Raw genomic sequence first — 17,013 nt, forward strand, 5'->3', positions numbered from 1 at the left:
CTATTCAACTAGAAGCACAGGACAGAGTATCTCTCTTGAAGGCAATGGGAATGGGTAGCAACCAGGCCCTCCACCACCTATGAGCCTGTTCTGCCTTTTCTCCAGAAGACACATTGATCTGGACTATTACTTCCCATGCCTGGAGCAGTCACCCTCCCCAAGATCCTCTGACTGCTCATTGGATTGGGTGTGTGTTTCCAATCTCATGGATACTTCTATTTTCTTTTACTTCCTGCAGGCTGAGAAGAAAGTGATGACTCCTGGACAAGTTTGACTATCCCCAGTTGCCCCAAGTTGCTGGCTCTTCTTCCCTCACTTCCTTCCTCATGCTTTTGATTTGTTCATGTTTTTGCCCTTCTTAAGTTGAACTTTCTTACATCCAGTAGCGTATCTTGATGATCTTATGATAATCCCTTTGTGTGTACCTTTTTTATAGCTGAAAAAGTACTTCCCATCCATGATCTTACTTCAGGTTCAAGCAAAGAGTGTTGAACCATAATTCTGTTTTGACTTCCCTAAGACCGGTCAGCTTCCTGATGAGTTTAGGTGGCCTAAGTGTGCCTTTGGGACTTTAAAGCAGAAGGAGACCCCCCTGAAGCTTCTTAGAGGCCAGGTTAAAGAATGTCGACGATCCCTGGTGGGTAAATTGCATACACTGAATGCTAGGGATCGACATAGGCTAATGTTTAGCTTGTCTATTTGCCATATATAGTTTTTGAACTTTCCATATCCTTTTGCAACTAGTTCGTTGCTTCGAATTGAGTTACATAGCAGATTTTAGTTACCTCCTCCTACCTACCTTTCAGTATAGCTGAGTTCTTCCCCGTAAGTATGTGGGCATGTATTAGAAAGTTTACACATTAGGTTTAAATTCTCTATGATGTAATTCTGAAGAGCCTACTGACCAAATGGACATCTGTGTCTGAATTTTGATAGCTGATTAATACCTTTGATCTCAGTTTCCAACGCCTAAACTTTACACAAAGATCCCCTAAAGTAGGTCTTAGAGTGTATAGACTCCAGCAAGATTATGAAGGGGGGAAATCAGCTAGCGTTCTTGAGGCCTTACTACATAGCAGGCATTATAACAGAGCGATGGCATTAATCCCCGTTCTAATCTTGTGAAGAGGGTATTCTCCCCAGTTTGCAAATGAGGATATTGAGGCTAAGATAAGTGGTCAGAACCATTGCTGTGTCTCTCCAGTAACTGTAGCCATAGTCCTGAGCCTGTGTGGAGGTTACCTAGTCCTCCTGGGGAACCTACCCCCCTCAGACCTTCCCTGAGGCACACTTTTACAAAGAGAGGCAGGTGGGAAATTGTACTCCTCCTCTGGGCATCCTGGGTAAAATACAAGAAGAGCCAAGCTGGCCCCACTCACCCACCTTTTCCATGAAAACACTTCTGAACTGCAATAATCTTAGCTGGGAAGAGATTTGACTCACAGATCTTCCCAAAGAAGAGCTTGTCGACCCAGGGGAAGCTCCAGTGGGCTCACTGATCTGAGCACAAGGCCCTCAGTGACATCCCATTTTCCAGTCCAGACTCTGTCCCAAGCTAACAGCAACTACCAAGACCCCAGGAACTTGGAACAGGGACTCCTGTTGGCCTGCTGGACAGATGTAGGCCCATGCAACTGGGCTCCTCCACCTTTGGGACCAGGATTACTGTGTAAATTGGGCTTCCCTGGTGGCTCAGTTGGTAAAAAATATGCCTGCAATGCAGGAGAACCGTTTGATTCCTGGGTCAGGAAGATCCACTGGAGAAGGGATAGGTCACACACCAATATTCTTGGGCTTCCCCTATGGCTCAGCTGGTAAAGAATCTGCCTGCAATGCGGGAGGCCCTGAGTTTGATCCCTGGGTTAGGAAGATCCCCTGGACAAGGGAAAGGCTACCCACTCCAGTATTCTGGCCTAGAGAATTCCATGGACTGTGTAGTCCATGGGGTCACAAAGAGTAGAATGAGACTGAGCGACTTTCACTTTCACTGTGTAAGTTCCGGAAAAGGACAAACTGACAGTTTTTCTGATTAAATCATTTTTAATGATTGGCCTTTTTTTAATGGCCTTTTCTCTTTATTTCAAAGAGATTGGGTTGTCTGGTGTCCTCCGCTGGTGTTCAGAAGTTGTTTTGTGGATGTTTCTCCACATTCAAATAATCTTTTTTTTTTTTTTGATGAGCCTGTGGGGGAGAAAGTGGTCTCCCTGTCCTATTCTTCCACCATTTTGGGACCACCCCTTCTCATGATTTAATTAGAAAATGTCTCTCTATTTCTGTCCAGTTTATGAGCCCTGTGCACATTGGATGGTGGACTTGTTCTTGCAAAATGATCAGAGAAGAGCATTCAATTTATTTGCCTTGATGTGCATCAGATTTGCTCTGGAGGGGAACATTGGCACAGCATGCCATGTACTGACACAAAATATGAGCTGGTTTTCCTCAAGACTAGCTCTCAGCCAGGGACTTGGCACATGGTGGGGATTGACACATAGGTGCTGAATGAATTAGTGAAAGGGAAAGAGGTCCAAGATAGGCTGGCTTCCCCACCTTCAAGATACACTATGCCTTTAAGGGAGTTTTAGAACCAATGTGCAAGATACTGATTTCAATCTGAAAAAATCTCTTTCATGGTTAAAATGGCTCAAAATTCTGCAGACATGGAAAAAAGTGGTTGTATTACACTTGCCTTGTTTTTAGTTGCCTAGAATTTTTAATCATACTTGCTTGACTCACGGTAATGTACACAAACATAATAAATGGTGAGATACTTCATGTGTAAATGTTAAGGTTTCCTTTTTTAAGTGTAATAACTTGGTGCATTGGGCTGTGTGATTAATTTTCTCCTATTACTTGAAGCCATTCTCTTTACAAAATCAAATAAATACTTTTAAGAAGTATCAAATATAAAGAGCAAAAAAAAAAAAAAACCCAGCATTATCTAGAAACTATACATGCACTGGAGGTGTGCAATTCTAGACCTGTCAGATCTCTTTTTAAAAAATTTAATTTTATTGGAATGTAGGAGAAGGCGATGGCACCCCACTCCAGTACTCTTGCCTGGAAAATCCCATGGACAGAGGAGCCTGGTAGGCTGCAGTCCATGGGGCCGCTAGGAGTCGGACACGACTGAGCGACTTCACTTTCACTTTTCACTTTCATGCATTGGAGAAGGAAATGGCAACCCACTCCAGTGTTCTTGCCTGGAGAATCCCAGGGATGGGGGAGCCTGGTGGGCTGCCGTCTATGGGGTCACACAGAGTCAGACATGACTGAAGCGACGCAGCAGCAGCAGCAGCAGCAGTTGCTTTACAGTGTTGTGTTAGTTTGTGCTGTACAGCAAAGTGAATCAGCTATACATATACATATATCCCCCCTCCCTTTTGGAGTTCCTTCCTATTCAATAGACCTGTCAGATTTTTTTTTTTTTTTAGACCTGTCAGATCTTAATGAGTAATGTTTTATTCTTTTGGGCCCATCCTTTCATTGCTGATAGGTGGCTGCTTCATCCTTATTGAGTACTTGCAATCACCAGGAGCACAGTCCCTTACAAGCCCATTCTGTCTCTGGAAATGCATTCCTCAGTTGAGTTATAACCTGTTTCCTTTAACTATCATCCACTGATATCTATAGTCCCTCTCTTGTATGCTAGCCCCTAAAATACATAAATATGCTTATTGGATTCTTCCTCTGTCAACTCTTCCAATTTAAACACCTCTGTTCCCATCAACTCTGGCAGTAATTCTGAATAGACATCTCTCAAACACCCTCCTCAAAGGTGCCCCCTCAACCACACATCCCAACCCATTCCTCCAGATGTGTACCAACAGGAAAGACTTTTCGTCTTGTTCATTAGGGCCAGTGGCCAAGGCTATCAGAATCCTGTTGAACAGCTATTCTGCATATCAGGTGGTCCATGCTTCCAAGTTTTGTACCCGAAAATATAATTTACATGCCATCTATGTCTTGATCCCACCTGGGGCCAAAAAGGGTTGATTAGGAAATCAGCTCAAAGATAGAAGACATGACAGAGAAATCCCTCCACTACTGAGTAGGGACATTGGGATCCAGTATTCAGTAGATATTGAACTAGTATCCTTGTAGCTACATTCTCACCGCAACCCTAGCCACCATCTTTGCTACATGAGTACCACTGGGAAATGAAGAAGATGCTTTACCAATTCAAAGGAAAAGAACTATAACAATAGCTCCTAACCAGATATTTCTAGGACTCTATTGGTGATAGTAAGTGACACAATCACCCCCAACTCCGCCCAAATAGGGTAGTGTTATTTTGAAAAATGACTCAGCAGAGCAGGTTCCTAGCAAGCCACTTTATTCCCATACTCAGCCTTTGCTATTCTTCCTTCCCCAACTGATACATCCCACATGGGGTCCTCTGGGGGACTCTACTTATGAAGGTAGTCCACCTGTGAATTTCCACACAACACATTCCTCTTGTCCTGTTTTTCTGCACAATATTTTTTCCCCATGAATTTCCCAGTGGAGGAAATCTTCCACCGGGGACCCAACAGTGGTTATATTGAATTCAAAATTGAGATTGCCACCCGGTCATTTGGGGCCCCTCTTGGCAATGAATCAAAAAGACAGGTGTTATTTTACCCGCTGGCTGACTGCTCCTGATTATTGAGGGGGAATGGAGTTACTACTACACCATGGAGGCAAGAAGGACAATATTTGGAACCTAGGAGAAAAATATGAAAGTGTCTCGCAGTGTTCCCATATCCAATAATATAATGTAATGGATGACTATAATGACTCATGCAGGCAGGACCAGTAAGGGATCAGATTGGTTAGGAATAAAGATTTGTATATTACCACCACATAAACAACCACAATCATCTAGATGAGGTCATAGGGAACTGAAGTGCTAGTGGAAAAAGGAAGTTATAAATACTGAGTATGACCTCATGGCCAGTTGCCCAAATAACAACTATAGAAGCTACACATACTTTGTCTTGCTTTGTTATTATATTGTTGAATCTCATGCCCATTATTTTTTATTCCTCCCATTTCCAAATGCTGTGTTTGAATTGTGTGGGTGATACTTAAATATAATTTAACCTATATAGTACAGTATATCAAAGTGTAATTATGGCAGAACTAGAGAAGGAACAGACATCCCCCAGAGAATGAGAGTGTATCTAATGGGACTTTTGCCATCCCGCCTTCCTGGAGAAGACAGAAGTGCATTCACCTGTATGAGGAATGGTTGCATCATGCTAAGCAGAAGCATGGTATTGCTACTGTTATCATTTGGAAGAAAATCATGGAGAGAAGAGTATTATGGATGATGAGTGGTCAAAGAGTTGGACTGTGCTGGATTGGCTGTTAGCAGCTAGGCCACATCTCTGCCCCTTTGTACATTTTCTACTCAATATATGGGATAGTCCTTGGAACTACGTGTTCTATAATCCCTCATCAAAGCACCTCCAGGTTTGATTATCCAGCTACTAGAGTACTTTGAGAGAAGAAGAAGCCCTTATTCTCCAGCAGCAGCACTGGGCACTAAGGAGTCTCAGAAAGAGGTTATACCTGGTTTCTTTCCCAGTGACTTCTGGGAAACCTCCTGAGAATCATCCATGACAGTCCTGCCTGCAGCTGAAATCACTGGGGGCTTTTTCCTAGTGTATCAGCAGCAGTCTCCCTCTCCTTCACTGCTCCAACCTTCTACTGGTTGTGAAAGCCACTGATTTCCTGTTCTCAACCCTTCCTGCTTAGGAAAGAGTGGCACTGCTTTTCTGATGGGCTACCCTGTTAATGCTGTCTCCACCCAGCCTTCCTCTGCACTGTATACCCTGCCTGTGAGTGGCTTCTGCACCATGCCATCTGTCCCATGAAAAATCCCCACACCAGGCCTTCCTCACTGTACACACTGAACACCTTCTGCGCAGTGCTGTAGCCCAAGAAGCACCTTGTGTGCCAGGCCTATTATCTAATGACATCTGCAGGATTCTTTTTTCTCTGAACATCCTCTGAACACAGCTTCACTCATGAGTGCTCCCTGTGTTCCCTCCTCATCCCATCCCCCACTGCCCAGGAACTCCTGTCTGCTGACCTGCTCCTCTGGGTGCCTACTATATTATTAAGAGTTACAGATAGCTTAAGATAAATGAGAAAGCATTTCTTGTATCCAGAATATAGAGCATGAAAGCAACAGCAATGTTCCAAACAAAACCCATAATCTTCCTTAATCAGTTCATTAAGTCCTATGTAATTAATTCTCATTCTGCTCAGTCTCGGGTTAGCAGTCTCATAATCTATCAGCTTATACCCTAGAGTTCTGGAAACTCTGGCTCACTGCAGTAATAGGATTTCAAAGTTATTTAAGTAATGACATCAGAAACTTGTGCCTCAGAACATTTGGCAAAGTCCTTTACCTGAGGGTCTGAGACAGTCCCTTTTTATTGAAGATAAAGCATTGTGGCCTGTAGGTGATTGCAAGCGCTTTTGGGGAAGCATAAGTGCAAGAGAAAAGATTTAAAATGCCATAGTTAAAGATCTGATGAGAGTTCAACACAAAAATAATGCAACTGACAAGGAAATTTGGTTGTTTCTGTGGCGTGCAACATTTAAAAAGATAACTAGAATTATGATTGATAACACTACACTGTTTGTTGTTGTTCAGTCCTAGGTTGTGTCTGACTCTTTGTAACCCCATGAACTGCAGCATGCCAGACTGCCCTGTCCTTCACTATCCCCCAGAGTTTGCTCAAACTCATGTCTATTGAGTTGGTGATGCCATCCAACCATCTTATCCTCTGTTGCCCCCTTCTTCTACTGCCCTCAATCTTTCCCAGCATAACGGTCCTTTCCAATCAGTTGGCCCTTTGCATCAGGTGGCCAAAGTATTGAAGCTTCAGCATCAGTCCTTCCAATGAATATTCAGGGTTGATTTCCTTTAGGATTGACTGGTTTTATCTTGCAGTGCAAAGGACTCTCAAGAGGCTTCTCCACACCACAGTTTGAAAGAATCAATTATTTGGTGCTCAGCCTTCTTTATGGTCCAGCTCTCACATCCGTACATGACTACAGGAAAAACCATAGTAGTAATAGTGTTAGTCACTCAGTTGTGTCTGTCTCTTTGTGATCCCACAGGCTGTAGCCTGCCGGGATCCTCTGTCTATGGGATTCTCCAGGCAAGAATACTGGCGTGGATTGTCATTCCCTTCTCCAGAGGATCTTTTCAATCCAGGAATCGAGCCCAGGTTTCCTGTGTTGCAGGCAGATTCTTTACGGTTTGAGCTACAGGGAAGATCAGAAAAACCATAGATTTGACTATATGGACCTCTGTCAGCAAAGCAATATCTCTGCTTTTTAATATGCTGTCTAGGTTTATCATAGCTTTCCTTCCAAAGAACAAACATCTTTTAATTTCATGGCTGCACTCACCATCCACAATGATTTTGGAGCCCAAGAAAATAAAATCATGGTTTCTATTTTTTCCCCTTCTATTTGCCATGAAGTGATGGTACTGGATGCCATGATCTTAGTTTTTTGAATGCTGAATTTTAAGCCAGCTTTTTCACTCTCCTCTTTCACCTTCAACAAGAGGCCCTTTAAGCTCTATTCACTTTCTGCTATTTGAGTGGTGTCATCTGCATACCTAAGGTTATTGATATTTTTCCTGGTAATCTTGATTCCAACTTGTGATTCATCCATCCTGGCATTTTGCATGATGTATTCTGCATATAAGTTAAATAATCAGGGTGACAGTATACAGCCATGACATATTTCTTTTCTAATTTGGAACCAGTCCGTTATTCCATGTCCGGTTCTAACTATTGCTTCTTGACCTGCATACAGGTTTCTCAGGAGGCAGGTAAGGTAGTTTGCCATTCCCATCACCTGAAGAATTTTCCACAATTTGTTGTGATCCATACACCCCACTCCAGTACTCTTGCCTGGAAAATCCCATGGACGGAGGAGCCTGGTGGGCAGCCGTCTATGGGGGTCATATAGAGTCGGACACGATGGAAGCGACTTAGCAGCAGCAGCATACAGTCAAAGGCTTTAGTGTACTTAATGAAGCACATCTTGTATAGTTATTTTAGTTTAAGTGTCAAGTTTTAAGTTAGCAAAAGATCTTGTAAACTATCTTTAAGGCTGACATAATATATATAAAACATAATTACTGCTAAAATAAAGTTGTGTGAGAGTAAATTCACTTTCATTAATTTCTGAGAACTTTAAGAGTGTTCAATTCATAAAAAGCACTTTATCTCTAAACCAATCATAACGGAGCTTCTTGAAGGGCTTTCATAATCTAATTCGGTAATACCATCAGGGTAGGACATATTATATACACATACACACACATAAACATAAATGTAAGATAAATAAGTCCTAGGGATGTAATGTACAACGTGGAGACTATAGTCAATAAAACTGTAATGTACTGTGTATTTTTCAAAGTTGCTGAGAGGGTAGATTTTTAAAAATTCTCATTGAAAGAAAAAAAAAACTATGTGCATTGATAAATGTTAACTAGACTTATCATAGTGATAATTTTGCAACATATACAAATACCTTTATGTTATAAACTTGAAACCAATATAATGTAATATGTTTTCAGACATGTTTCTTAACCTCCACTGTTTTCTAGGATGGCAATCAGAACACCTCTTCCCATGGTATCACCTTTTGTGACACCTATCATACCTGTAATGCCATGTGGCTGAGTGGGGGCTTCACAGAGCCACAGTGGACTTGTGTTATGAGATCCCTCAGGTAAAATGTTCCACTTGGGGGTCTGTGACTTTCTGACACCAGCAGGTAACCACTTTTTCTTGGCATGGGAAGGAGATTGATTTAACAGGCTTTTCAATAGTACTTCCTAGTGAAGTCAGGCATATTTAGGTCTGTGTTCCCCTTCTCAGACATAGGAAATACCTACACTTAGAGGGGATTCTGCAAGTATCTTGCTCAGTAACCACCCAGCTTTCTAGAAAGGAGAAACACAGAATCTCAGTCCCACTCCAGTCCTCCTGAATCAGAACTTGCATTTTTATCAAGATCCCCTGGAAGTGGGATCCCACTATATCAGGCCTGATGCACCAGGACCATGCCGTTTATCAGGCCTGGCATGCACCAGTACCGTGCCATTGCCAGACATTGTGACCAGCTTCGGAATTGCAAGGAAACCTCTTGCATGCCTAACCCTGCTTACAGCCATTGTGGTCAGGACTGGTAGCTCTGGGCCTTACCCTGGAGGGGAAGTGGCTTCAGCGCTTTCTCTCCTGGCCTCTACCAACTTCCACTGATCAGACGTATTCCTGCTCTGGAATGAGGGGTGTTTCAGGTAGAGAGTGTGTAAAGGGGTGGAGGGATTTAGGAAGGTGGGCCTAGGTGAGGGTGGGGACCACAGTGAAATGAAGGCAGAGGCTTTGGGACAGTAGTTGGATTTGAGGTCGGAGCTTAGGACAGGCATTGTGCTTGGGAAGAGGTGGGGACATGGCTTGAGTGGGGGCAGGGATCAGGCTTACGTAGTGGCAAGGCTTCCTTAGGGATGGGACTTGAATGGGGGTTGGGTCACAAGAAGGGGTGGGGCTTTGTGGGGGCAAAGATTGAACTTCCATGGGGTGGGGATTGGCATCAGGGGCTGAGCTCAGTTGGGGGTAGGACTTCATTGGAGGTGGGACTTGGACAGGGTGGGGCTTGGTGGCTACCTGGGTCAAACATGCAGGGAGGCTTGGCATCAGGGGTGGGCCTTAAGGCCAGTTGCGCTTTGGTGGAGGTGGGACTTGACAGTGGGGGCAAGGTTTAGGAGCCAGTGAGGGACTGTAGTACTCTGGCCTGGAGAGTCCCATGGATGGAGGAACCTGGTAGGCTGTAGTCCATGGGGTTGCTAAGAGTCAGACACGACTGAGTGACTTCACTTTCACTTTTCACTTTGTGTATTTGAGAAGGAAATGGCAACCCCCTCCAGTGTTCGCCTGGAAAATCCCAGGGATGGGGGAGCCTGGTGGGCTGCCGTCTATGGGGTCGCACAGAGTCGAACACAACTGAAGTGATTTAGCATCAGTAGCAGCAGCAGAGGGACTGCAAGTCGCTCAGTTGTGTCTGACTCTTTGCGACCCCATGGACTATACAGTCCATGGAATTCTCCAGGCCAGAATTCTGGAGTGGGTAGCCGTTCTCTTCTCCAGAGGATCTTCCCAACCCAGGGATCGAACCCAGGTCTCCTGCATTTCAGGCAGATTAAGGTTTAAAAGAGGGCTGGAATTGAGGGCGGAGTAATAATAATTGAGGGCTTCCCAATGGCTTAGCCGGTAAAGAATCTGCCAGAGATGCAAGCAGACGCGGGTTCAATCCATTGGTTGGGAAGACTCCCTGGAGGAGGAAATGGCAACCCACTCCAGTATCCTTGCTTGAAAACTCCCATAGGCAGAGGAGCCTGATGGGCTATGGTCCATGGGGTCGCAAGAGTCGGACACGACTAAGCACGTACACTGCAGTAATAATCTTAACTGCACTAGTGCTGAATACCAGTTGAGCAGTTTCTTGTACCCCTGTACCAGAGTGCTTGTGAGCACTTCTGTAGACTCAGAATTGGCACAGCCTGAGCAGGGTCTTGTGAGGCAGAACCTCGGCCTTGCCTGGAACAGATCCAGTGAAGCAGTGTCCACCGCCCCAGCACCAGGAACTGCCTGTGCACAGTGCTGGAGGGCAGGTCTGGTGCTGCCCATGGGTAGAATTCTAGCATCTGCACTGCCACTGGATCCCTAACCAGCGTGGTGAACAGCTGTGAGGCGGAAGAGGCCTCTGTAACCCTGGCAAAAAGCAGGAGGGGTGGGGTTGCCTGCCAAGTTTTACAGGGTCTGCAGGATAGGGTCACACCTAGGGTCAGAGTCGTCTGTTCCTGCAGTGTGGCACTGGAGACCCTTTTTGGGTCCCTTTTCTGCCTCTGATTCTAGCTTCCAAACATCTAGAAACCATAGGTCCCTGTTTTCAGCTCTTGATCCTTGCTGCCCACCCCCCATCTTCCCTCCCCCACAACAAAGGATACTTCTTTGGTTAGAGGCCAATGACATCACCTGTTGCTCCTTAACCTTATCTACCACATGACACCCCTCAGTGATGCAAACCCACAGCCCATGCTGTCCTCAGTATCCATGGCAATATGACAGCTTGTCACACAATCTCTTCACCCATCAGTTCATTGCCTTGTGCAGAGCTCCAGTCATCTTTCTCATCTGTCAGGCATTTTCTGAGAAAGAAGGGAACTGTACCTCTTCGTCCTCTAACCTTTGCCCCAGAGAAGTGGGTACCAGGTGCCCCGGGATTGCACAGCCCTGAGCCAGGGCATGGGCGTGGGCACGCACACACACACACACACACACACACACACACACACACACCCCCACAGGCTTTGTCAGGCCCCGCCTCCTACCTCTATCTCTGGCCTTTTCACCACAGGCACCTCCAGGACACACAGCAGAGTCCTAGGACTTTGAGGAGGAGCCCACAGCAAGCGGAGGTCAGCAGGGACAGGATGAGCTGGGGGAAGCTGGGCCTAAAGAAACCCCTCCATCAAATGATTGGGGAAGCCGTGGGAAACAGGGGCTGAATCCCTGTGACCAGAAAAGAGAGGGGGGTAGTGGAGGGGGTTTGGTGGGGGTTGGGAGGGTGGGCATTAATGATGTTCTCATTCCATTTGCATTTATAGGCTGTGGAAAACAGAGATGATTCTGCCTTCATAGTTGGCATTGACCCAAAATTTCTTGACTCCTTGTCACACTTTGTGAGCTGATTACTGCCCTTAGTATTAGACCAGTCCATAGAAACTGGGAGCAATGGCTGTGACTGTTGGAGGATTGGTGCAGAGGAATGGACCTGGACCCTAGGAAGGACTTGCTAATCATGGGGATCCCCATGGAGTGTAGTGAGGCAGAAATTAAAGAGACCCTGAGGAGGGGCTTAGAGTCCCTCTGCACCTACAGGGTGCTGGGCACAATGTTCAGAAGGGAAGACCACGCTAAGGCAGTTTTCCTTGAATTGACTGACACCATCAACTATGCTAAAGTGCCCAGCTGGATCCTAGGAAAGGGAGGTACCTGGGAAGTGGTGAAACCCCATAGCCCAGATGAGGAATTTATCAACAGACTGAAGTACTTCCTAAAAGATGAGGGCTGAAGAATGGTAGATGTGGCCAAAACCCTGGGGTACAGCACTCATTCTGAGGGTGCAGAGCTGGAGGGCTTCGCTCAAGTCAGGCAACCAGTCTTGCAGCTTCTGAAAGAAAGCCTGTGGTACCAAAAACTCAAGATGTTTTCAGGAAACACTCTCCCAGGCCCAGGTGAAGAGAGCTTTGAAACCTGGCTAGAGCAGGTGACTAAGATGATGCAGCTATGGCAGGTGTCTGAGATAAAGAGGCAGGGTTTGCTGGAGAGCTTATGTAGCCCTGCCCAGTCCATCATGTGAGTGCTGAGGGCCAGCAGTGACTCTGTGACAGTGGAGGAGTGCCTGGAGGCCCTGAAGCAGATCTTTGGGGATAAACAGGACCATAGAACCTCACAGTTAGCTGAGACCTTCCAGAAGTCTAGAGAGAACATCTCTGTTTTTTTGGTATGGTTAGAGACCCTGATTCAGAAAGCCGGGCAGCACAGCCCCCTGTCAGTGAGAAGCACAGACACGATTCACCTGAAACACATCCTAGCCCGAGCCTCCATGACCACTGCCCTCCGGGGCAAGCTAGAGCTACTGGATCAGTGAGAGTGTGTGCCCACTTTCCTGCAGTTAATGAAGCTCATTCGAGATGAAGAGGAGTATGAGGCCACCATGGCAGTGACTGAGGAGAACCAGAGTCAAGCAGAAAGGGTCTGAAAGGCATCAGAAGACAATGTCCTGATCCCTCAGGTCATGGTGCAGGCAGGGTCATTTGCTGAGAGCAGCACTCAGACCATCCGGGAAAGGATCGTCCCATTTCTGAAGTGCAGGTGGCTGTCTTCCAGCTGTGACACTGGGGAGGAAGGCCACAGCCAGGCATTATTTCCTAGGGCTGAGAACCAGCCTCCGGCAAAGCCCAGGCCTCAGCTGGCAGCAGAAGAGTCGGGGAACGAGAGAGGGGCTGGAGCCGTTGAACCACCCCAAGGCTTAGGAAGCATAGGCTCAACATATTCAGGCACACCCTCTGCTAGCAGGCAACAGAAAAAGTGTAACGGGGGAAGAGGCAGTCCACACAAACAGTGGGAGCCTTGAATGTGGCAGAGGGGCAGGGAAGCCAGGCCCAGCCCCCTCAGCCTCTACCAGCTAGAAGGTGCTCCACCAACCAAGCCAAAATCAATTCAGGGAGGTGTGGGAGGTCCAAGTATGGGGCCATAACATGCAGCAAAAGGGGTGCCCGCACCTCAGACAGAGACCCCAACATAGCAGAGGCTGAAGGTGTAGTCAGGGTCTCTGGCATTGGCCCTGGCTTTTGGCCACCTGCAAATGCCCACCCAGTGGGCTCTGAGCTAATGATGCTGATGGTCCCCCAGGCCACGTGGGACCTAGAGGAGCCTCTCTGGAGGCCATCTCTGCCACAAGGTGCCAGCACTGGCAAGGAAGAGCTGTGGGGCATACGGGAGATGCTCTGGCGGGGAGATCACAGGATCCAGCCTGTCTTCAGGATCATCTGCCCTAGGGTGTCCCCCAGAAGGCAGAACCCTGGAGCCTTTCCACAATTGAGGGCAGAGGACCCAGAGGCCCATGGCACCCAGCACCAGCCTACAAGCAGTCTTCCCCTACCCTGGCCCCTGCAGCCTGGAAGGACTGTAGGGACAAGGACAGTAAAGACTGTGAGGAGATGATAGGGCCCTGGGTACCTGGTGGGCCAGTACCCCACAGCTGGCTTTGGTGTGAGTGAGTGTGCATGTAAACTTTTGTTCTAAAGGAGGAAAAGGAGAAGGAGGAGGAAAAGGGGGAGGAGGAGGAAGAGGAGGAGGGGGGTTCAGGAAGAGGAGGGGGATGGAGGAAGAGGAGGAGGAGAATTCATTAGCAGGAGGGAGAGTTCTTTTGTTCTGCTTAGGTTTGTGCTTGGTCACTGGAGACCTGGGACTGGCCTGGAGAAGTACCACTCACCAGCTGCCAATGCCAAGGTCAGCCCCAAAGCCTGCAACTGGGAACAGCCCTGAGTGGGCAGTACCTGCCTAGGTGAGGGGTGCCTGCAAATAGCTGCTGCCCATACTGGCCTGAGAGACGTTAAGGGCCATGTCATGGTGCCTGGGCCTCCCTCCCACCCCACCAGAGGGGACCCCTATTCAGCATCCCCTGGGGCAGGCTGCTCCCTGTCCTGGGAAGTCCAGATGTGTCCCTGTAGGCCCCCTAGTGACCCAGGTCTCAAGGAACCCCTCCCTGCCCCAGTCCCCTCTCCCCTCCCCAACAACACACACCCGCAAGCCGTCGTCCATTTCCCCCTCCCACCCCCCACAGAGCCCTGCAGTGCCCATGAACCTGGGCTGGTTGTCCCCACCTACCCAGTCAGCCACCCCTGGGCCCTGCCACGTGCCCTGAGCTTCAGCACCAGCCAAGGCCCTACCCGCTGTGGTCCCGAGTCCTCAGCTCAGCGTGTGCTTTCCCAGTGCATATTCAGGCCCAGTTTTGCTTGCTCTCCTGGAGATGTGCGTGTGTTCTTCTCTGAGCAGTTCCCCCAACTGTGGTGCAGAGACACCCTAGCCCAGTCTCAGGAACTGGTGGGTAGTAGGGGATGGACGAGGGCTTGGCCAGCGTCCACCCCAGGACTTCTGGAAGGAAGATCTGCATTGGTGCCGCAGTGGGGCTTCAGGAGGCCCCCAGGACCTGTGCTCTGCTGGGCCACCCTGTGCTTCCTCGGGATTCTGTGTCCTCGGCTTGGTGCAGCATGCCCTGCTATTTGACTGACTTGTGCCCACCATAGAGCATGTGGGCCCAAGTGGGAGGAGCTGCCCTCGGGGGATTGGGCATTGCCAGCGCCCACCTTCCTGGCAAGACACCACCTGTGAGGCCCTCAGGAAGGGAGAGTGTGGGGGGAGGGAGGACGGCTGCGTGGGGCAGTACAGGCACCTTGTTAGGGACCCTGGGAGGATAAGAGGGGCCAGGACCATGATCTGTGGCCGTTAGTAGTTCTCTGTGTTGTCATCCCCTGTCTTCAATGGTTTCAGTCAGTGCTGCTCTTCAATAAAGTTTCCTCAAAGTTTCAGCTGCTCTGACAGCTGCTCTGGACAGTGGAGGGGAGGCGCTGCCTGAGGTGGGGGTACAGTGGCCTGGTACCCCGAGTCAGCACTGCAGTGTGGTCCCGGCAGGGTCCGAGATGGTCTGTGTGGCCCCCTGGGCTGGACGGAGCTTGGCGACAGGGATTTGTGGGCAGGGACTGTGGCTGGTTGAGTCCTCAGGAACCTCCGGGAGCCTCCAGGAATAAGTGGGTTAGATGTGGGGGAGGGCAGGGTCAGCAGGTAGGACGCCAGGCTCTAGGATCTCTGGCAGCTCTGTGGGGGCTCCAGGCACCCAGATGGTTCAGAGAGGTCACATGTGCCATCCCAAGGACCAGCCAGCCACAGAAAGGTCCTGGTGTGAGATCAGAGGCCACTGTCAGGAGTGTGGTGCAGGATTCCAGGGCAAGGGTGTTTGCCCACCTTCCTGAGATAGGCCTACTCCTGCTGGCCAATGGCGGCCAGCCCTGCTCTGTGCACCCAGGGACGGGGGTCGGGGAGTGGTGGTGTGATGCCCGAGGCAAGGAGGGTGGGCCAGCAGGAGTTCCACAGCCCCCTTTCCTCAGAGGCGGGGAAAGGCTGGCAGCGCTGTCCTCCACCTTGAGTCCAGGGCAGGGTGGCATGCTGAGAGGCATGGGCACCCCTCTCCCTGTTTCACTCCCCCACACTAGTCCTGTGTTTTGGGAGCAGGCAGGAGGCAGGGTGCAGGGCTGTGAGTAGGAGGCTGCAGACAGGGGCCCAGCGATGGCCCCTTCCTGCCCAGAGGCTGACTCGGGGTCTGTGGCTCCCCCAGAGCCCTCGGTGAGCAGTGCAGTCGCCAGGGTGGAAGGCACTACTGATTCGGGAGACATTTTCTCGAGCGTGAGGCCATCCTGCGTGCGCCTGCGTGTTTGTGCCCCGTGAGGTTGCGCGTTTACGTCCGGCGCCTGTGCGCCTGCGCGCGCCGCCATTTCCTGCAGCCGCGACTTTGCGTCGCGGTGCTTACCCGGAAATGCGACCATCCACGCTTCGAATGGCTGGCTGCCCTGGGCGGAGAAGCCTCGGCGGCGGTTCCCACGACGGCCGCCAGATGGCGAGCGAGGATCACAGTTCTGCCTGGCCGCCCATCTTGGAGATGGCCATCCCGGCGCCCTGGGCTCTCGCTGCGCATCCCCCGGTGGCCTGGAAGCTATGGGTGGTCCTACCTGCCTAGAGCTGACGGAGGCCCTCTGAACCCGAGTGCACTATCACCACAGTGCAGGCAGAGGCGGGAGAGAGGAAGGGTGCCCGCAAAGATCCAAAGGGGCTGTTTGGCGAGTTGCCCTGGTGGTCTCTGGACGCCAGACGCTGGTCTTCAGAGCTGGCCGCGGCCAGGACCCATGGACACGCGGGGAGGGCAGTCGACCCTTCAACCCTGAGGGACCCTGAGTGGACCTGCCAACTCATGGCGCTGGGTCTCCGTGGGGAGGGGACGTCGTTATCAAGAGGTGGAAGAGGGAGATGGACCGTTTGGGTGGTTCAATCTGCAGAGCAGTGGCTGGCGCCTTTCCTTTTTCAGTGGTAGAAAGTGAGTAGAAGAGAACTGAGAGGATTACCCTGGTTACCGAGTTGTAGAACTATGCTTAAGTCTGCGACCTCTGTTACTGTCATCAAAATATATACTGCTTCCAGTTTGTGGGTAGTTACTACTGCTAAGGCCTTGGTGAGCCTGGTGGACATGGTGCTCAGGCAGTCGGTTCAGCCATGAGTGAGAGGTGCCTTTTCAACTGTCCTATTTGTTATCTAACCTCCTGCCTCCCAGATGCTTATGCAAGTGCACCACCTCTTCTATTTAGACATCTAACATGGT

The 17,013-nt window shown here is 49.1% G+C and overlaps 2 protein-coding genes across 15 annotated transcripts in view; both read left to right on the forward strand.

The window, feature by feature from the left end:
- ZNF185 (zinc finger protein 185 with LIM domain) overlaps positions 1-2,772 on the forward strand; it is a 58,848-nt gene extending 56,076 nt beyond the window's left edge. For all 14 annotated transcript variants that reach the window (XM_015461482.3, XM_024988457.2, XM_024988456.2 and 11 more), the window contains one exon: positions 239-2,772. The gene's annotated coding sequence lies outside the window, so the exon portion shown is untranslated. The remainder of the gene's footprint in view (positions 1-238) is intronic.
- A 9,054-nt stretch (positions 2,773-11,826) lies between these two features.
- PNMA5 (PNMA family member 5) lies at positions 11,827-13,322 on the forward strand (the record flags this gene model as incomplete). The annotated part of the gene is given in 1 exon segment (XM_005227633.3): positions 11,827-13,322. A coding segment is annotated over 1 exon segment (1,392 nt), but the record flags the coding sequence as incomplete, so codon positions are not given.
- Positions 13,323-17,013: the final 3,691 nt, after the last annotated feature.

This window comes from Bos taurus, chromosome X (assembly GCF_002263795.3).
Source record: "Bos taurus isolate L1 Dominette 01449 registration number 42190680 breed Hereford chromosome X, ARS-UCD2.0, whole genome shotgun sequence".
NCBI lineage: Eukaryota > Metazoa > Chordata > Mammalia > Artiodactyla > Bovidae > Bos > Bos taurus.